This window comes from Halyomorpha halys, unplaced genomic scaffold (genome assembly GCF_000696795.3).
Source record: "Halyomorpha halys isolate HHAL.00 unplaced genomic scaffold, Hhal_1.1 Scaffold1234.1, whole genome shotgun sequence".
NCBI classification, from domain to species: domain Eukaryota; kingdom Metazoa; phylum Arthropoda; class Insecta; order Hemiptera; family Pentatomidae; genus Halyomorpha; species Halyomorpha halys.
The window spans coordinates 450,410-473,635 of NW_027109882.1; the positions used below are offsets into that span (position 1 = coordinate 450,410).

Genomic DNA, 23,226 nt, shown 5'->3' on the forward strand with positions numbered 1-23,226 from the left:
ATGACGTATCTCTATTTAACAGACTTTCAACCATGTTATATGTTATATCGTTTTACATGCTAAAAGAAGGAATTATTTCTCCATTTAACTCGCTTTAACATGTTACACTAAACATCATGAATATCCCTAATATTTAGTTCGCCATGTAAGTACGTCCCTTAACTTTAAATTGGTAGTTGTCAGTTCTTACGACTGTATTGTTCCTTACTTAATCCATATTTAATTGTTGTTCTATACTTCAATTTAACCACTCACGTACAATAGGTCTTGTTTAGTTAGTAATTGACCACAATTTCCTTTTTAAAGTATAAGTACTTAAATTTGAAATAATTGCTTACTAATTATGGCCTAGTTACAAGTAAAATGACTTGTCATAATTTTTAATTACCTCAGTAGTTCGAAGAATAGGATTTCAAGGCATGCCTAGTCTGTTCTTTGTGTACGACTTTGCTCCAGTTTAAGTATTGAGAAGCCGTGAAAAAGGAACAGTGATATTGCAAAAACTTTTAATGCAAGTTAATAATAATGATGCACAAGACAATTAGCGGAGCTAACAAACTAGCAAGCAATTTTAAAGTTGCATTAAAGGAACACGTGAAAACGAAAGACAATTAGCTGAAAATTAAGCTTTTTAGAATATAAAAAAATACGTTGCGTGTCAAGAACTGCCTATTAATTGATATTGACAGCGGGAAGATACGTCATGACCTCCCGAAAAATTGGACTTGCCAAAAATTTTCTGAAATTTATCATCTTTTAAAATTAGCTGGTCAACGTTATAAAAGGCCCTAAAAGTTACATTAAAGATATAGTAAGTATTATTTATAATACATATTACGCTCGAAAGAGAAAGTAACGAAGTTTTATACCCTAGGTTAGTGTTGAGCAAAAATTAATTGTTATTAATATAACATTTAAGCTCCAATTACTGTAATTTAAAAGATTGAAAATTGAAATACAATTTCGCTTGGTAATATCAAATACTTGATGACCCGCCGTATATGTAATACTTGTTTCAAATCACGATACTAATTTCAGATTAATGTAATTGCAAATCCTTTTTGCTCAACACTGCTCTAGATACTTCAGTAGATCTGATGTATTTAATTGATAAACATATTTTTATACAGACCCATGTTGATGGTTTTATGAATTTATAAAAAAAAAAAAAAAAGAAACAAATAAATGCAATGGTGATAAACATATTTTTATACTTAATTAATTGTGGCATCAGTTGTCCTCTTGTAGTCTTCCCATTTAATAGCTACAATTCAGTTGAGGAGTGGCTTTAATAACAAGCTAAACAGACCGCCTTCAACCTCTTTCTCGTTTTGATTTATTTTTTGTTAGTGTCATAAATTAAAAATATATAAATCATTCCAGCTAAACAGATTAACTTCGTCTCAAATATGAAGGAGAACGTAAAGTATCTCAAGCTCCAGAATTAATTATTTCCTTAAATGTGGTTTTGATTTTATTTTTAGATTATTTTTCGGGCTACGATTCAAAATCATATAAAAATGGCTTACCTAAATTAGGGAAGAATACTTAAACAAAACGACTTTTAAAAAAAAGTCTAGGACTAGGTTTTCATTTTAAGTAACTTTATTTAGGTAAGTTATTTTTATGCCATTTTGAATCTCAGTATGTACTTAGAAAAAATTTAACTGAAGCGAAATTCGCATTTTAGATCATTTTTTTCTGAGGTATGAGATAAATCATGTTGTCCTTTATTTTTAAAGACTTCTTGATGAACTATTGTAATTGTAAGAGTGGTCCGAAATTACTATTACTCGTTAGAGTAAAGTGATTAGAATTGCTAATTATAGTCAAATGTAATTGCAATTAATTTTTACCCAACACTGCACGCTAAGAATAGAATGTATTAGATGTCTAAATGGTTTTACTTCATTCCATTCGCTTCGTTAAATTAAGGCACTCGGTCATAAAACATAGTATCTGACATTTAATGTTAATTGAATAGTTTAGCTACATTGGATTTTCAGGCATGATTTCAAAGAGTATTTTTGGAAATTTCTATTTTTAAAGGAATGGAGTTAGTAAGTTAGTCCAGCATTGAAGAAAACATTGTGGATTAGATTAGATTTTTATTCAGGGCGTCCACTTTTGTGTGCTTTTTTTAACATTTCTTAGTTTATTGGTGAGTGATACGTCAGGCCACATTGAATCACAACTTTTTCGGATTCTGTTCCTTAAAAATGCCTTTATGTTTTCGGCTCGTAAATTTGAAGTGGTGGAACGTTCATTGTAGCAGCCTCTTTAGCCGCTTTATCCGCTGCCTCATTTCCAGCTATTCCTGAGTGCCCTGGAGTCCAGAGAAAGAAGACACTTTTAAGATGTTTTAGCATGTCTATATGGTTGTGAATTTTGTCTACCGTAGGTCCGCTTTGACTGAAGTTTGATAGACTCTGGAGTCCAGACATTGAATCTGTCATTTGTACAGAGTATGTTTGAGTATTCACTTTGTATGGATAAATGAAGTGCAGTTGAAATCGCCTGATGTTCAGCTATAAATATTATTGAGTATGTGGGTAATTTATATCTTTTAGGTGTCCCATGTATTATTATTGCAAAACCAACATTTTCATTTTATTTGGAGCTGTCAGTGTAAATTATTTCATAATTTGAATATTTTTGTATCTTCTTTAAGAATTTAATTTTATTTGATTCGTGTTTCTGGCGTTTCATGTTGGATCTATTTTGTAAGACTGGTATTTTTAAGGGGGGAAATCTATAGATAGAATCAGCTTGGTTTGTAGATGAAAACATTATATTTAATTAAATGAAAATGTTGTGCTTGGTTTGTACAATGAAAACATTGTAATTAACAATTTAACATTGTGAAAGTTTTTATTTCTTCAGTTACATTTTTTTACGACGGACCAACTCAATTATAAAATTAATAAAATACCTATACCGCAACAAACTATGTAGGGTCCTTGGGTTTTTTCTTGATCAACGACTAAGGTAGGAGGCTGTTTTTCTCCTCTCTAGATTTATAAAGAGATGTACCATTGGAGGATTCTCTTACCCCAATATCATTGAGTTCACGGTTGATAGAACAGAATAAATAAATTACCTGCCATCCTCTGGCATGATCCTTGAGCCTTGCTTAAGTCAGATAACTAGCCATGAACTTAAGAACCATCATGATTTGATCCCCTTGCTTAAAAATCTTTCTAATATGGAGTTTTCCTCTTTCCAACGTTTCCAACAGGTTCAGCCCATAGGATTTTCCTGATACATTAAACCTAATCAAAAATGAACTGAAAATTACAACTTGCTTCAAGAAAGACAGATGTACTTAAGTAAACGGAGTTTCAAAACTAATTCATGTATTTAATTTTTCTTATTAAAGTTTGTTATTTTTCAAATAATGATGAATTTATTGACATTTACAATTACATTGTATGCATACATCTAGTAAATTTGATGTAAGATCATGAACCATGTAGTGAAACTATCCAATGGTAGCACTCTAATGACATTTCTACACTAGAAGGTCTCGAGGTCGTAGGGTGTTTATAATGGAAGGATTGATATCCGTTTCGGGCTAGATCGGTTACACATGAAACATTAAGTTCTCTATGGATGATTTTATTTGAGGACAAAGGAAAGATTTTGGATAAGGGAGGGCAGTTGGTAGGTTTACCTTAACGGGTATTGGCGATTTGATAAGATTTATTTTAATCCTCCAATTTCGACACTATTCTTCGAGGTTTGTGATATGTGTTAGGAATGCATTTAAGGATTATCATTAACTGCGAGCACAGATGTGCCATCGGCATGCGTAGTGAGGATAGTGTTAGGATTGGTTGGAATGTCAGGTGTATAGGGTGTGTAGAGGATGGGACCTTGAGGAACACCAGTGGACTGAGAGAAAGGAGACGAATAAGAACTATTGTGGTTTTCTTTGAATAATCAATCAGTGAGAAAGGAACGGATAATGAGGAAGTATGTAGGAGGTAGAAATTTACGGAGTTTGCAAAGGAGTACCGGGCGCCAGACTCGATCAAAAGCCAAATAACAATGATTAATGATTTTAACTAGCTCTTTTTTTTAAGCCAATACCCAAAAACCTCCAACCACATTGCTAATCAGGAGGATCCGAAGTTTGCATATCTTAAATGCACCGGACCATGACTTCGTTCATGACGTCCATAAAGAAACTTCGACTACATTTATACAAAACTAATATTATTAAATGTGGATTTTTTTCTAGAAGTGGGATTTTCTTAAGATTAATATGGCTCTGAGTAAAATACTCACAACCATAGTGTAATTGATAAAAAAATTAATAATAATATAATAACTGTTTGATACAGGTCTGCCAATAAGGCCCATAACAATGGAGTTAGTATAGCCAAACCATATTTCGAAAAATGGATTTTATATACTTTAAGATAGTAAAATTGGGATTTAATTACCTCAAATAGGTTTTGGAATAATCGTTTCCTACTCAGCTGAAGGACATGACTTGCTTCAAAACCACAAAATATAAATTTCCATCTGAATGGTCTATAGAAAATTATATGTTGTAAATGAGGTGTAGAATCACCTCCTTGCTTATATTTCCCCTGTCTTGATACAGCCTGTATCAGAATATACATATATATAACCGTGCTAATTTCTCATTATGAAGTTTAGTATAATTTATACCTTTTTTTATGTCTTTTCAAGTTTATTTATTTTTCTTAAACTTATTAACTTCGAACAAAGGTTGTGTTCTGGGAATATTATTGCCTGCACTTATATCACAAGTTATTTTTGTACCTTCTGTTTATTCCTTGGCCGATTTGTATTAATAAAAAAAAAAAAATTGAAACACTTGAGAATGGTTTATTATTTTATTTCTCCCCCTTTTATATCTGATTTCTTATGGCAGTTTTATTTTTATGGTTAAAACTATTTCCATTTTAGCTTATTTTTAATTGGTTGGATAAGTATTGCTGATTATTTTTCATCGCCATGTTTGCTACAATTTTTATGTTTTTTATTTGAAGGGTTTATGCATGGGATCTAACCACCTTTTGGTTTTGGACTTAAAAGGATAAAGCAGTCAGGTGATAAACCAATTTTGTTCATATAGATTTTTTATCGAACTTTTTTATAACTCTCTGTGATACTCCTAACTCGAATATAGTACATAAATAGATGTACGTATTTCGAAAAAATACTAAATATTTTTGTTGATCTGATAGAGTAAATGAGGAAAAAAGAGATTTTTTTTTTGCCTCATCCTTGATTTTGTTTTAAAATATTGATAAACAACTTTCAAAGCTACCTCATGTCAGCTAATTTTATCCTGATTTTTTTTCATCAACATATTTGCCACCATATTAATGTTTTTTTGGGTGGGGGGGAGGTGGGGCCATGTATGGGATCTAACCATCTTTTGGTTTTGGATTTAAAAAGAATATTTCTTGATCAATTATTTAAATTAAATAATTAGTTTTAAAATAAATTATCCGCTTTAAAACTTTTTTAAATAAATTTAAAAGAATTTTGTCGTGCTACCCTGCGTTGATGTACAGTTTTAGCTAGTATTGTATCCAAAATGAAAAACAGTCAAATTATAAAACAACAGGAATGCGGTTCTAATGGGGCATGTTTTCCAATAAAACTAGTTTTGGAAAACCTACACTGTCGCCACATCGAGACAGCCTCAATGATTAAAGGTCAAAGTTATTTCGAAGCAAACGTATTGTCAGATGAAGAAAGAACACTGTTGTCAAAATAGCATTTTTAACGCTTTTACTTTTACTTTAAATCTTAGTCATGACATTTTTCTTGTAAACTTGTTGTAAAGGTGAAGAAAACGAAATCTCCCAAATAAGTTACGGCAGTTACTAGGCAAGGTGTATGTGTATGGTGTGCGCAGTGCTGCAGCCAGTTCTCATTTGGCTTGAGGTGCCTTGTGGTTACTCACTATTAATTGAAATGAATACATAATGCAATTCATAGGCCAGTTTCAAATGGAAAGCCCAAATAATCATTTAAGACTTAGAAACAAAGTACAATAAACATCGGTATGTCATCTTGCTACCTTTCCCATTACCTGTTGCTTGCGTTTGGTTATAGAAGGTTGCCTCTCTTTTTTTACATGGTATTATATTAGACTTTAAACATATCAAGCTTTACTAATGAAACATATCACCTCAATTTTCAAAACAGGAAATTAGAGTATACCTTTGAAATAGCTTATTTTACTACAAATTAATACATGTCTCCGTGGTAGGAGATTGCATCGAGCAAGGATTTCCGAGTTAAGTATCAATATAATCAACATACTAAGTGTATACACGCCCATTAATAACTTGAAGAAATAACTACAACTTGTGGTTAATAAAGATTAGAGTAAATATACAATTATGATTGGTTTTTTTAAACGTTCATTTCCTAATTGAATAGTTAATCGTCCTTCGAGAAATTACCTATTCCGTCTTCCTTCAAAAGTATGATTCCGATCAATGTAAAAGCATCCGAGCAATTTTTTTTTCTTTTTCTCAAGCAATTAATTTTTTGTTATTATTTCCCGACTCCTCAAGCTTCCCGATTGGCCAGTTCCACCCTTGAAAAGCCTTCTCCTATTGGTCGGCCTGACCAAGGACAGCCTCCCGCTGATGTTTTTCGCCCGTCATTAGATATAAAACCGACGCTTCCTCATTATGCAGTTTGTGTCTTGTGGTATCTAAGTCAGTGGAGATGGCAACCGGGTCCAGTTTCATTTTCTTGGGGGTAGTTCTTCAGTTAGTCTTTGCTGAATTACGTGAGTATAGTATATTTCTGTTGTGCTAAAATTATTTAATTTTATAAGAAAAGTTTTGGAGCTACTGTGATGACTGACAAAGTAAAAAGTTTCTTCACGCATCTTATGATAAAAAACTCGAATAGTAAAATAAGTATTATAAAATCTTCAATATCGAATACCTTTTGTAATCTCAGTTTTTATTTAATAATTTTACGTGCACTTTTAAAAATTTGATTTAAACAGGTTTCTAGAAGTCAGCCTTTATTTTCCAAAAAGCAACTTAATATTAAATCAGTTTTAAAAATAAGATCTGTTTGTAACAAGATTTCAATTAAAAATGCCTTGGGTGGCAGGAGAGTAACCAACTCAGGATTGTTTTATGACTTTTATTTTTACTATAAAAAGTATTATATTAATTTATATAGCCCTCCATAAATCTACAGAACGCTCTGACTGATCTATCAATCAATTTTTTTAGTATGTCAACCTTTAAATTATTTAAATAGTGTGTTTTTTCACTAAACCTCTATCAAATATGAAATTCACTAACGATAATCTCTTGTATGAATAATGTTGATGACATATAGTGAGAAGCTGGAGTGATTTGTTAACAATGCCACCTTCTTAGTCAGCACCCCTTTTACCAAAATGCCCTTGTCCCCTGCGTGCAGCTAAGATGTCAGGGCAATTTTCTGTGTAATGGCAAAGAACACGCGTCGAATGTTGAGAGTATAATTTTATAGTGACTCCAAGAAAAAAGTGTTCTATTCGGCTCATTTAATATTTGTTTTTGCAAGTTGTTTTTATATTAAACTGATTTTGAATGACAATTTTTTTTTTTTTTTTAATTGGTAGAAATTCTTAATTAACTATGAATAAATTTGAGAAAGCATAGGCTTGAACTTCATAAACAATTTCGTTAATAAACTAGTTAATTATAAAAATAAATAAAAAATATTAAGAACTTCAAGGAAAGTTGACGAAAAAACAATTCCTTCAATTTTATTTTGACGTAATAAGCAGGATTGCTCTTTTACATACATATCTACAACCATAGATAGTATAACAATTTCTATCTCAATTCTACTAATGCTATTAAAATTACATATTAATAATAATAGTATTAGTAGTGGGTAGCTCAATGGACTACTAACTCGAAGGGACCCGGGTTCAAATCCGGTTGTGGCAGATAATTATTATTTGTTATCTATATAAACTTTGAGTCAGCCTTATGGGTTCTGGAGTCCTCCGGGGGTCTAGACCCAACCTCATAAGTAGGTACCCTTATATGATTGGATAAAAATCTGGTGGTCGAGTGTGGTTCCGACCAAAACACCTCCTTACACAACCGTTGATCTGTTACAAGACTTCCTTACAAAGTACTGCACCCCTGACGACCATTGATGGGTTGTAGTGGTACAGATTTAATTTTTAATTTATTAATAACATCAACACATATTTTTTAAAAATAATTATATTCAAGCTTGAAAAATCCCAAATTGACTTTTAATTGAGAGATATCTTTCTATTCTTTTTTTTTTTTTGTTTTTGTTTTTTGTTTTTGTCATTTGGTAATTATACTTTAAACTTTTGTGTCTGAAATTGTTTTATATTAAACTTATTAATTTTATAATGATTAGTTATATTGTTTATTTCCTTTATATTTGTTTGTTCACTGTAAGAATCTTTATTTTTTTTAATAATATAAATCAAATTATTTGGAGTAATATTGATTGAATGTATTTAAAATTAAGTAAATAGATCTAATTTGGTCGAATCTGTCCTCTTTTCTTACATTATTGATTCTTTAGTATTAACTCTTGTACCCTAGTATGAATATCATGGTAACAATTTTCCATCTTTTCTTATACTTAATTACTCTTATACTCTTGTTAATATAATTTTATGGAACAATATTCTAATAATATTTATATTTTACTTGATCTTGAAATAAGTTTATTTTATTAATTTTAGATAAATCCCTTATGAGGTTGCATTTAAAATACCCGTGGAAAAAGAGCATTAGAAACTACTATTTGTTTTTATTTTTGCTTTATTAGCAATTAATTATATATAATAATAATAATGCAACTCACACGTCAAGTGATAAACCGATTTTGTTCACATAGATTTTTATTGAACTTCTTTATAACTCTCTGTAATACTCCTAACTCGAATCTGTCTTGACTATAGCACATAAATAGATGTACGAATTTCGAAAAAATGCTAAATATTTTTGTTGACGTGATAGAGTATCTGAGGAAAATTGAGATTTTTCTTTACTGCATCCTAATTTTGTCTTAAAATATTGATAAATAACTTTCAAAGTTATCTCATAATTAAAATATATTAAAACTTATTATACTGGAACAGAGGAATTAAATTCTATGACATCATGAAATTTAATTATATTAACAAATAAGATTTCACAACTTAAATATACATTTAATGTAATGTATAAATTTTGTATTTACAAACACGTTGTTCATTACGAAATCTTGATCAGAGAAAGGTCACAAATCCAGTTTATATTTCCATCTCACTTGCTCACTTGTTCCCTGAATAAATTTTAGACTTTTTTTATCACTCCGAAGGTCTTCTGGTTCGATCTGATGTACTCTGTATTATAGTATAATTAATTTCTTGGTAGTGTATAATATTTGAATTTTTAGTACATATTACTGTAAATTACACTAATATCTACAAAATACCATATCGTTGTTTAGACTGTACCTCGTAAGTTAAAAAAATTTATATAAATTTAAAAAATAAAAGAAAGCAATGCATTATTCTAGAGGCATCTGAAATGAATTTTAGAAGTCATACAAAATTATATAGTACGATAATTGATATTATATTTTTCTTCATCCAATACAAGGATTATAAATATATAATTATTGGATTATAATTATATAAATGAAACAAGGTCTTCTGGTTCGATCTCATGTACTGGGTGTTATAATATAATTATTGTCTTGGCAGAGTATAATATTGGGATCTCTAGTTTCTATAACTGTAATTTACATTAAAATCTACAAAAAACCATATCGTTTCTTTGACTGTACCTCATAAGTTAAAAAAGTGCATATAACATTTAAACATTTTTAAAAATAAAAAAAATCAATGTATATATATTCTAGAGCCATCCGAAGAGAATTCTAGAAGTCATACAAAATTATATAATACGGTAATTGATACTATATGTTTTTCTACACCCAATACAAGGATTAAAAATATATAATTATAGGGTTATAATTATATAAATGAAACACTATTTTTGTCTTGATTTTTTACCTAAATACTAGATAAAAAAAATAAATAAATTTTAATACGGATGGTGAAACAAATTTAAAATAAATAAATGACATAATTATATAATATCTTGGTTTTGATAATTTCAACTTCTTTTTTTTTGTTTTTTAATTGAAAAATATGAACGATCTTTACTGCAATCTGTTTTACAAATTTACTGGTTAGCTTGTTTTCAGTCAACAAATCCATTGGTAATCTAATTTTCTTCATTACAGAAGAGTCTGATGGAACTGTTGTTACCTTAAACTCTTCATCGCTGGATTAGTTAGTCAAAAAGTTATTTTCTTTTCCATTCTCTTTGGCTAGACCATGCCACTCGTTTTTCCTATATAGAAATAGAGGTCGAACTATTTGAGATCTTGGGAATATTGTTAAAACTTCAGGATATAAGCCATCGTTAGTTTGTCGAATAAGCTTAAATAATTTCATTATTTATTCTCATCCGTTAAGCCCATCTAACTACACTATTCAAATTATTTTGAGAAGCCTTTATGAAATGATGGAAAAAAGTCATCAGTGGAAGTTGCCAGTACCATTTTTAGACGTAACGAGATTTCAAAACAATATATGCTGAAAAGTGTTGAACCCTAAAATATATAGCCCTGAAGTATTCAAACTTTAAATTGTTTCATTTCATATAATTCAGGATCTATTTCTACTCTCAAAATGTACTCTCAAAAGACACGGTATTTAAATTTAAAAGTGGGTCGTTGAATTTAGACAATTAATAATCAACTTAACCTAACACTAGTATAATGTTTCCTGTACTGGAACTCAAGAACAAATTTAAAATTTTCAAATTATCATAATACTTGTATTTAAATTCACCAATATTTAATTTTAAGATGTTTTCATGGGTTCTAATTATTTCTCTCGAATGAAAAAATATAATTTTTTTCTTCGATGCAGTGTTTCAACTTCCCACTTGTAGAGGCACCACAGTAAGTGAAAGTATTAGTTCGTTTCTGATTAGTTTAACCAATTAGCCTGTATTTAGACCATCAAGTCTGACCGAGTAGAAAAAAAATGTAAATTATTGATTTTTATCTGAATAATTTAGCAAAGAAAACTGAGGAATATTAATGACGAGATAAAAACTATACTACTTATATAATTATAAAGTTTATATAAATCATGTTAAAGCCTCCTAAATATATTGTTTGAATAATACAGTTCATATATTAAAAAAAACAAATTAAGTAATTTAAATTTACAAAATTTTCGCATCTTCTATTTTATATTACTTTATGGACTGCATTCTACACTGTTTTATTTTATTTTACTAACAAACAAATAATTATAGAATACTCCAAATTAAAACCAATGAAACCTTGCTTACCAAACCTGAATTAGCTTTTAATTTAATGTTATTGTTTGAATGAAGTTTATCTCCTTAAAAACTTTCAGAGCCGACTTGATAACTATCAATAAGAGATCAATTATCTTGTATTCTTGCGTAATATAAGATCATTTTCATTTTAGCACAAGGTTGATATCTCTTCATAACATAATTAAAGTATCATCAATACTCAGAGCTTTAAGTATGACGCTCTTAGCGTCTAACTGAAAAACTGTATTAAATATAGTAATAAAAAGACTGTATTATTAAATGTAATATAATTTTATATTGCATTTTAGTATTGATTATTGTTATTTTTGTTGAAAAAAGTTCCCACTTTTAATAATTCAAGACCCCTCTTGGTCCGAGATCCATTTACGCCCCTATCAGAACTTAATTAGAACTTTATTTCGATAATATATAATTATTCATTTATCTCTCTCGGCACGAAGTAAGAACTAGGCAACCCATTTGAAAGTATTCCATAAGGAAACTCCTTAAAAGATTCAAGGTTCTCAATTGTAAGACTTAATAGCCACCTACACGTATGATGTTCATGTGAGGCCACACACGAATATTCGCAACACGTTAATTTAAAGGTGGTAATATCCGAATGATTAAAAGTGAAAAATTGTAGTGTTGTTCTCTCAAACTTCCTCAATTGATACACCGATGTAAGATACTACAAAAATTTATTGAAAGGAAGGGGAAGGGGAGTGAATTAAATTTAATATTTTCTAACAGTTTTGACTGGATTTCCCAACCGTCAAGAAAATGTGGGGCTAATCCCAAAATCGACATCTCTAAATTTAATTATACTCTTTTTGTAAGCTATTTTAAAGTATAATATAATTTTTTTAGGTAATGTTCTGCCCCAATTTCTGTAGTTGAAATATGTTCCTATACCTCGAAATTTTTTTGTTTTCAATTTATTGGAGGAAGTGGAACCAGGATAATTCCTACGGATCGAACCGCTATAAACCTGATCGAAAGTATTTCAACTCACTTGAGGGATTTTATAACCTTGGGAAAACATATTTTTGTTTGTAAATTATTTACATATGCAGGAATTTTTTAAAAAAGAAAAAGTTTTGTTTTCCTTAACTATCCAAAACTGTAAGTAAAGATAAGAAAAACTTAATTAGTTAAAAGTGAAGAGTATCATATTTATTGAATCTTAGCATGAAAACATGCGTGTTTCGCTATGAGAAAAAATGTTGAAACCAATTGTTCTTCTCAATGTCATTTGTTAAAAAAAAAAAAAGATACAAAATTATGACCATAATAAATATTTTAATTGGTTTTGTTCGTATTTTTTTTATTTTTTGTTAAGCTCAGTGGTTCCTGATGAGTATTTCTGGAACGTACGGATACACGCCTATTTATTTTCATAATATAAATTGCTTATATTGAATTTAATCAATATGAAACAGTTAAATTTAAAACTAAATTATTCCTTGTCACTGATTGGGTTTTTTCTTTCTTTAATTTTCTTCCACTGCTTCACGAAAAAAGAGCTTTAAAATAGCGAAAGAAGATAACTTTAGAGCTTAAAGACGTTCTGGCTTGTTCCAAGTGTACCAAAGAATCAGAAAGGAATCTGAGCTCAAAATAAAACGATTCGAAATTTACCTTTCTTCTCAAGATTTTGTGTGTTGTGTTACTTTTATTTTTAGAGCGTTACTCTTCTTCTTAGAGCTCTTGCGGATCACAAAGTTGCTAACTACACTAGATCCATGGGTAAGCATTTTATGGGCTGTAAAAACCGGTGTGTATGAACAATCAAAGAGAGATAAATGTCGCTTTGAAATTTACAGGCAGTATTTATCAAATTCGAGTCGACAAAGAAAATAAGGAGTCATTTTAGTTCCAAGAATAGCTTACATGTAAATAAAAACAACAAAATTTAACGAAATCATGTGAATACTTGCAGGTAAATTTATCCTGAAATTTTCAGGGTGTATTCAGCAAATTGAATTATAAAATATATATTGTTTAAGTCAGTTGGGAACAAAATTCAATAATAATACATTACAGGATTTTCATTAGGCACAGTAAAAATTAAAATTATGTATAATATTTCCTAATACTCAAAAAATTGTATTGAAATAACTGGTATGAACAAATAGATTTTAGCAAGCACAGAATGTTGGAAGTTCACGAGCCCTATATAATTGTTCTGTGGATGTTCTACAAAAGTTGTTTTTTTCCGTCAGTTCATATCCGACAATGTAGGTTATTATTTTAGTTAGTTGGATCTTAGATTATTTTTAATTTAAATTTAGATCAAGTGTTAGGCGTTTCTGCCCTCTGTGGGTACACTAATATTTCACCAATGCAAAGATTTATTATTTTGGCTTGTTTTTACTGTAAATAGTCAACCAAAAATTTGTTCAAACCAAGAAAATTGGTTTGGAGGAAAATCAAGTTTTTGTTCGAAGTATTAATGAAACTTTGACTTCATAAAAGGGCAAAAGGTGAAAGTTCCCGTCTCCACACAAACACTTAACTTGCTTATGGAGGCCACAGGTTGCTGCGTCGAGTTTCACAACCTTATTGCTGCACCGTTATGCAGTTAAACCTGCGATGTCATAATGCAGGATGCACAAAGGATTATCCATATTGGTAACTCCATCGTTACTGCATCTTAACATTTACTTATAAATATGAACTACTTACATATATATATTTTTTTTAAATGGTGAAATTATTATTCGAGGTGCTTTCGTTAAATATAACTTGATTAGGTATGAAATTAAGCGGGGCATTAACTTAAAAGCTGTGCATATTTAGATAGATAGGGTTGCCGAAACATTTATATTTGTAGTAAATGACGTAATCATGATTTATAATTTGCTTTAACGCAAAACAAAGATGTTCACAATTCAGTAGAATGTTTAGTGGAATTTCTTAGCTTCATAGCGACCATGAGTCTTCGGAATAATTCGCAAATAAATAAAGTTATTATTTGAAAATTTGTTGTTTTATTGTTATTAAAAGCCAATTACCTTTTTTATGAACTTCTAGGATTTTTTTTTTTAGAAATAACAAACTTAAATTTTAAAAGACGCACAAATATTACTGTAATTTTGTAAAAAACGTAAAAATGTATTTACTTGAAATTGGAATAACATGTTTAAAAATCATGCAACTTAATTGAAAACACCATTTTGCGTTAGAAAATTTGTACAACATTTTGAGAGAAGTCTTCCATAATTCTTACACATGTTACCACTGGTTCTAGAAGATATTTTAGGTAGGAGAGCTCCAGAACTGACAGAACAAAAAACCACTGTGTCTAGTTTCACACTCCTCCATGTTTTATCCAGCCAGGCATAAGACGCGGTAGTAGAAGGTGGCTTGCCCCAGTTTAGTCATCTAAAAACAAATTAAATAAAAATAATTTTACCTGCTTAAGTAATCATGATTTTACATAATTACAATACACGGTTTTAACGTTAGATAATCTAAACCATTATATATATTTATTAAACATAAATGTAATTTTTTTATTTTATTATTTTTTATGAGTGTGTGTGTACTCCCTTGTTAGAGTAACACAAAAATACAAAATTTATGACTTGTATGTAAGTGACATGTTTTCTGTTACAGCCAGCTACATTAAAGTATGTAAAAGGAACGACCCAAAAATAAATCAATGTATCATCAATTCCATTGAAACCCTCAGGCCGCAACTTATTAAAGGTTAGTAAATTTTATTCTATTATTATTATTATTATTATTAATGTATTTATAATTAATTATTCTTTACTATTATAATACTATAATTTTATGGCCAACACTTCCGGCATTTCGTTACAGTTAATGAAAATATTTCTTCATTATTAGAGTTGTGCAAAATAAGTTATAGGAAAGTAACTGGCAGTCATTTAGCATTGTCGGCATTAGATTTATTTCTAGAAATGGATAAAATATTAGAAATAAAAGTAATTATTTTACGAATAAAAAAGTTATGGTTAAGTACACCAATTTTTATTATTTATGTATGCAGAAGTGTGAGAAAATAAGTTGACAATTTCTTAATTTTACTAATCGTTATTACTAAATTTTTCCAGGAATACCAGAGCTAGACGTACCAGCGATGGAACCTTTAAAACTTAAGAAAATAAGTGTATCTGAGGGAGGTCCTTTCAGAGCTGTAGGGACCGATGTCATCGTCAAAGGAGCATCCAACTTCGAAATTAAAGATCTTCAGTAAATATTACATTATTATTTTTATTATTATTATGCTTGTGTTTATAAACAAATCATTGAGTTAGTTGCCACGATGTCATATCTAGTCGTTATGTATAGCATCGTTACGTTAAAAGCATAATAAACAAGTGAATATTTTTTTTTAAACACCGAAAAACATTAATATGTTTCGTTTGTGACGCAAATTTATGGTTTAAAATTACTTGGAATTTGATTTTAAATCTTGATTGTTTTTTAATCGAAACCCTGATCCTTAGTGGAACATGTTCTTTATGAGGAGGAAAAATATTCTATTATCTACAAGATTTTATTGCAATCAGGCAGTCGTAGTCGACTGTATTGAGAAGTCACCTCAATAGCAACCTCGAGTCACTAACGACACGGGTTCGATTCCGGCTTGGTTAAAATTTTTTGTCAGAGTTTTATTTGGTGACGCCCGCACGAGAAGAGAATATGACCTACCCACTCTGGTTAGAATAGATTAATTACCTTAGATTTATCTGAACTGGGGTCCTCCGTCTTCAGGGTTTATTAAAACAATAAATATTCATTTTTATAAACAAACACTTATTTTTAAACTAGCGTTAATTGAAAAAAAACTTCCTCTATAGTTAATTAATGATACAAATAATAATGATACTTTACAATGTAAAGAGCTATCTTGGATTCCAATCTTAAAAAGAAAAAAAAAACTTTTTAAAAGAAAGACGGTCCTAAACCTATTAATGATTCAGGCTCATATTAAATATTTTTATGACTATTCGAGTTTTTATTTTCTTTTACCCCCGGACCATCTTTATTTTTATTATCACACAAGGTCAATCAATTATCTTCTAAAATTTCTTTTTATTTTTCTCGATAAATATGGCTTTTGTAATATGAGGTTTCTTTTATTTTTTATATTCAATTTGGATATCAAACTGTGAATATTAGTACTTTAATATACAATTAATAACATAATGAAAAATAAAATCCAGGGTATGGTTCATTGTTGGCATATAGATGTATCAATTAAAGAGTTTGTCACATGCATGAACGAAATTTGAATGCGGAAAATAATTAAATCCATTTCACAGCAATCCTTTACATTCCTCCAAATTTGAACCAAATCAAGAGCCGTTTGAATTATAAGTGCACCGAGGAAAATTCGTTTTCGCTTCCGCAAGCGTAAGTAGTGGAGGGGTTCTTGTATAATTGGTATGGCACCAACCGCTGAAAATTGTATCAAAACTGAATTAATGATTCGATCGATCTTTCCTGAATACAAATTTGGCCAGAGAAGCCAAATTCGTTCCTTGATATCTACAACGTAAACTGTGAGTAGAAATTTTCGATTTTAAAATTTTGATGTTTGTTTTTTTCATTTTATGTATGAGTACAAGTGCCATACATCTTTCCCTCCCCAAACACACTGATATTCAATCCCTGAGAGCTTACCCTTCAGAACGCTTGTATAAAGATGACAATATTGCGTAAGATCTGCATCGTCATGTTATAGTATTAAATTTCATGTCGCATAGTTACATGATTGAGCCACGTAACTCGTCAAGTTACCAGCAATTGCAATGTATGTTGGCTTCGTGTTCCGACATGAGTGGTAATAAAACATGCGTTATAGGCTTCTCAAGGATAAAGAGCCTTGTTATCAATTACTGCGGTTGGAAACTGGGATTGAGATTGCTGATTGTTCAAACGAGAAACGGAATGATGAGAAAATGAGGATGAGTAAACGCCTGTATTGTTCGAAAATGAATTCTCACGGCTGTTCAGGAAGAGGAGAGCTGACTCGATGAATGTTTTAGTCAGTTTTACTATCATTAAAAATATGTATGTATGTTGTAGTCTGTAACTTTATGGGGGGCATTGTCTCATACAAAAGACACCCCTAACTATATATAATATTATAAATAAATTTTAAAAAATAAGATAAAATAAATAGATTAAAATAATAATTCTTCATAAAAAATAAAAGTAAAGTTAATAACAAAAAAAATTACATTTATGAATTTAATAAAATAAATAATTGACTTCTAATGGTAAAATAAAGTCAATTTAAGAAAAAAGATGAAGAGAAAAAAAATAAATTAAGATAAAATAAAATTTTAGAGTGACAATTACAGAACTGATAAATAAAGAATTTATAACAGGATGTCCTTCAGCAGCCTGGGCTTCTGTCTTCGGGCTTCGGTTGGGTTTTCCAATTTGCAATTAACTGTTTCTTACAAATCTAGGAGCATCCACTTCAATTCTTGCGACTTTATTTTAAAAATATTGTACTTTTTTCCTCTTCTTAAAGGAAAAGACTTAACAGCCACACATCAGCAGTGGCCCCAGAATTGTTTTAGAAATAGGAGTAGCTGTTTCTAGTTATTATTTGGATTTCCTATTTAGGATAGGAATATCATCGCTAATCTTGCGTAGGTTTGAGTTAATTTGATACGAAGTGTTTTAGAAGATTTTCTTAGTATCCATTTGTTTTGATTAAATGAATTTACAACTGCTCTTGTTCATCTCATGTAAGAAAAAAAAATTGAAAAAATACATATTTTCAGTTTATTTAATTAGTTTTATTTTTTCCCGGTTGGCGTAATCAGGGTGGATAATTAGTGAAGGGATTGGTAACTAATTAAAGCCCTCTTTAACTAGTGTTTATATGCAATTAGGATTATAATAATTTCTTTGAATCATATTTCTCTATAATTTTCGCAGATATAAAGGTCATTCGAAATGTGTTCACCTCCCACTATATTAACAACGAATCCAGTTTTTGGTTTGGCATCTCTCTACCCGCTATCAAAATAATCTTCCATGTTTAACTGTTGTAGTTCACTTCATGTTTTTATTACATGTTAAACTGTGAAACAGGCTTTTTAATTATAATTATTTTTTAGTCTGTTCGCATACGCCTAAAATCTGTCTTTCCATCAGCTATGCGTTAACTTCCAGTGTAAATAAATTCTAATAATTGGATAGTGGTAAAGTTTTAGACTTAGATTCCTTGACCTTGTTCTATATATTTGGATAGCATATTATTATTAGGCCGAACGCCAATCATAGGTAATGCGTTTTTATCCGTGGAGTTAATAAATTGTGAAGGTAAACCATTGAGTAAGCGTGTTTGTGATCCGACTTGATGTTAGACAAAGTTTAAATTTGTAAAATCATATCGTATTATAACTATTTTATTTTTTACTATAATTAAAATCAATTAGGTTTTGTATTGTATAATAATAATTAATGATATTTTTATATGCCTATAAAGCAAGGACTAATCCTTGGTTTTATGCGGAATTATCAAATCAAGTATTAAATCATGCTGAGAAAAACAAAAATTCAAATATCGATCGATTAGCATAAATTACGTTTATTCCTGGTGAAGTTCGTTTTATTTTGTAGCATCGACACTTCAAGGTTGTACAATCAGGGTATCACTTATTTCAATGTCATCAATCATGGGGTAAATGACTAGGCCAAAACAGATGTAAAATGATGTCACCAATCGTCCTTGGAGGGAAGGGATATAATCATAGCTTGCCAATTACATTAATAACTTAGGTCATTGTTTCTTCTCTGTGAGTAAAGTAAATTAATGGAACAGGTAATGGGATTATAAATAATATATCTTTAAGATTATTATTGACAAGTTGTTATTATCGTCAGATTTTCCAGTTCTTAGAAGTAAGTAGCTTTTTCTTTTTAATTTTCAAGGCCATCTAGTTAGAAGTTAATTAATCAGTAAGTATATTTAGAAATTTTGTCCTTTCAGTTAGTTCATGAATATAAAGGTTAGTAAAATAATGAATCTGTTAATAAATAATAAAGGTAAAAAATAATAGTTTTGTTTTAGTAATAAGGAAATAACGGAAGCATCCATTATAGAAACAAATATATCATTATAATTATTAATGAACTTTAACATAAAAGGGGAATCTTTTATATCTTTTAAATAATGCTATAGCAAAGCTCAAAAATATTAAATTCAAAATCTGAGAAAGACCTACTCCCAGGAACTCATGAACTCTTCAACTTGTTTCTGTACTACTAAATGTCATATAAAAGGAGTTTTTGATGTAAAGAATACATTGTTAATAAAAGTTCAAACTTTATTGAGCAATTATGAAAAAATTCTACTTAAATGCAATTGAATTTGATTTAACATTCTTCCAAGTTATATTAAAAATATTGGAAGCAAAAAACAAACTGCTATCCTCAGAATGTAAATGTAACATAAACATCAGGAACTTTAAACTTAAATATGGTTTAAAAATAAATAACTTTATAAATAAATAAAGTTATTTAAAGCATTAGTATTAAAAATGGAATTTTTAACTTTCTACAGATGGCTTTTTCCATAGTGGAAAGCAATTCATGTAAGCCCTTTTTGGCATCTGTCTTGATAATAATAAAAAAAATTGTAAGACTTGTTAAAAAAAAAAAAAATTAGTAAATGAATGAAGTGATTCTGTGAAGATCAACAAGAGAGTGGATTTGCAGAAGAGTTCTTGTTCAGATTTAGAATAAGAGACAGAGGTAAGGTCTTTCAGAAAATAGTTGGATTTTGTTCATATGTTGTTTGTTTCAAAAAACAAAATGGGAAAAATCCCAAATACTTGACAGTTATCTGCCTGCCATTTACGTTTAAAACACATTTCAGGCTCTCTCATGCCTCTTTGTTAAATATAACAAATAGGGCAGAGATGAAAAGTACAAGTTTTGAAAATGCCATGGATATCAACGATACTGAGAAGGTTTTAATTGAAGATATCTATTAAGGAATCAATAAAAATGGATTTCATTCTATTTTTTATTTTCATTTAAGGTGTTTTCTTGAGTGTAGGCATCTAAGTTGCAAAAATTTAAGGTTTGAGAGAGGATTGCTAGAGTTTGGATATTGTATTAAATTTGAGATAGGTCCGGTGGATACAGGAAGCACACTTTTGAAAAGAGGAGAAGGTTCAGTGCTTAATTGTTCTGTAGATCTAACCATGTAACAGACCAGGAAGTACACATCAATAGATGGTTGATATACAAATTATATATTGCAGTAAACAAATGTATAAATTCTATTAAAATAAATTCTAAAATAAAATAAATATACAAATTTATTAATTCTAAAGTGAATCCTCAGTGCATATAAAAATACACTTTTTAACTGCCTCTATTTAGTACATCTAATCATTTTTCATACTTAAAAGTTATTCTATAAAAAATATTTAGTAAACCTTGGATAAACTATATATTTAATTCAGCTTATATTTAATTTAGCTATTAAGTTTACTGATTGCTCAGATAATTGATGGAATTCAAGATATATAACATTTGAAATTAATTTCTGAAAATTCTCAGATGTGACATTGAAAAATTGGAATTCATAGTTGCTATATACATTCCCTTCTTGACTTTTGATTGCACATATGATGTGGATGCTAGAGTCCTCCAGCTTAGGGTAAAAGGAAATGGACCGCTAAAGGCTAACGCAAGTGAGTAGCATATTTATACAAATTATATTGCATTTATAAACTTTTGTTAGACATGTTTGTAAAAGAGTTAAGGGAAATTTTATTATTTTTGATTATTGCTGAGTGATATTATATAAATAAACAAAATTTTATTCTCTAAAGTTAAATATTACTAAGATTCACAAAACTTTTTAACTTTCTGGCAGCAATTTTCAAAATGAGTTGAAAATTTTTAAGAACATCTGTTTTAAGGGATTTTTTATGTTAACAATAATTTCATTTTGTATTTAATTTAGTAGGTTCAGTTTATTTTATCCATTACATTTTAAATCCATGATAAAGTTTAATTTTAGAGATACTAATTTTATTTATTCATATAATATGCACTTAGCTACTTAAACTGAGTTGTTGAGCATTCCATTCAAATTCCTACTATTCGTGTACTATTCTGAATATTGAATTGTATTTAATATATTTTCTCTTTCAGCTGACATCGATGGAAAAGGAATCGTGAAAGGAAAGAAGATTACCAAAGATGGAAAAACATACGTTGCATTTAATGATCTTGATTTAAAACTGAATATAAAATCGTACCATATCCATCTTGAAAATCTTTTCAATAATGATCCAGCTCTCAGTAAGTCACTTATAAATAATTCTTATTCGCTTTGTTAGTGATTAATTTAATTTTTTTTTTAACAGATATGATTTGAGTATGATAGAAAATTCGTAATTATAACTTATAACTCATTACCTAGTTAACTCAACTTTTCAACTTCATGTTAGGAACGGTTTTATAACAATTTCATCTTAAATTCAAATAATCTTATATTAAACTACCTTAATTATATAAATTTAAAAAAATAATTTCACTCAATACAATAATTTAAAATTTATTGTTTCTGTTTCAGATGAAGCTGTTAACGTTGCTCTTAATGAGAACAAAAAGGAATTGATAACTACAATTCGACCTCAAGCAGAAAGAGTTGTAACTAATGTATTACTGGAGATAGCAAACAAAATCACTCAACATTTCACCTATGAAGAACTTTTCCCTGAAAAGTAAACTCTCTATTATTGATTCATCAAAATTTTTAACCACCAAAAATTGTATATTAAGATCATATGTATATTTTGTTTGTTTACATATACTGTTAATTTTCAAGTGTTGTAGACTGAATTAAAATAACATAATTCAACTAATCTGTGAAAATAATAACTTATGTATTTATGTAAAAAATCAGGCATTAAAGTTTTTAAAAATCTATAATATATTTTATGAATCATATAGATTTTTCCTAAAATTTTGATTATTTTATTTTTATTCCAGGTTAATTAATAAATAGTTGATAGTGTTTTTAATTGTTGCTTTCCATTACTGCAATCCAGACCATCACCTCCTTTTATTAAATTTTCTTTTAGCTTAATTAGAATTACTTGACTCCATTAACATTATGAGTTCTGCTGTCTCAGACACCAGCCCTTTTTCAAAATAGAACAACAAAAAATTTTAAAATTTGTATTGGTAGAATACTCTGTAGTTCAGTATTTAATGAAGAAGTCCTATTCTTGACCAACAAGTTATTCAAGTAGGTGAGATGGCCGGTTCATTATCTGGTTTATCCCCAATCCATTAGAGAGTGTTGTTTGTAGATATTAGTTGTGGCTCAGGATGGTTTCCAGATCCAACAGTCAAATTTTCTAACTATGATATATTTCAATTTGGGATCGAGTGTTCACAGTATTTTTTTTAAGGGGAAAAAGTGTTTAAAAGAAATTGTTATTTTTATGGTATTAAAGTAAGAACCATAGTGGACCATTCCAGATTTCTATTAAAATTGATTTTAATTTGACAAAGCATTGTATACCATCTTTTGTGTGATGTTGACTATATAATGTATTTTATTAATTTTTGAGCAATTCAGGAAATAGTGTTAGTTTAAAAAATATTAGAATTGGCTTGATTCACTTTATCACTGCAAACTGAAATGCAAGGACTTACTTTCAAGACTCATATAAAGCAGGTTAGAAAAAACATTATTTAAATCATCTTAATGGTTTATCATAAAATCATAGCTATAGAGGTTTCTAGAATTTCAAAATTAAACTTGGTAAGTAGGTCTTATTAG

At 29.3% G+C, this 23,226-nt stretch overlaps 1 protein-coding gene across 1 annotated transcript; it reads left to right on the plus strand.

Annotated features, from left to right (window-relative positions):
- Positions 1–6,638: 6,638 nt before the first annotated feature.
- On the plus strand, positions 6,639–22,459 carry LOC106688917 (protein takeout). Its single transcript, XM_014433618.3, has 6 exons — positions 6,639–6,790; positions 15,036–15,128; positions 15,500–15,638; positions 20,985–21,118; positions 21,585–21,734; positions 22,009–22,459. Exons 1-6 carry the CDS (start codon positions 6,727–6,729, stop codon positions 22,161–22,163), a joined length of 735 nt encoding a protein of 244 aa, XP_014289104.1. The 5' UTR covers positions 6,639–6,726; the 3' UTR covers positions 22,164–22,459.
- The last annotated feature ends 767 nt before the right edge of the window (positions 22,460–23,226 follow it).

What these genes read in the sequence shown, in the direction of transcription:
- LOC106688917 (XM_014433618.3), top strand. Translation starts at nt 6,727, where the DNA reads ATGGCAACCGGGTCCAGTTTCATTTTCTTGGGGGTAGTTCTTCAGTTA. An exon ending in CAGGCCGCAACTTATTAAAG is followed by an intron (nt 15,129 to 15,499) that starts GTTAGTAAATTT and finishes AAATTTTTCCAG; the next exon opens with GAATACCAGAGCTAGACGTA. An exon ending in CAATAATGATCCAGCTCTCA is followed by an intron (nt 21,735 to 22,008) that starts GTAAGTCACTTA and finishes TTTCTGTTTCAG; the next exon opens with ATGAAGCTGTTAACGTTGCT.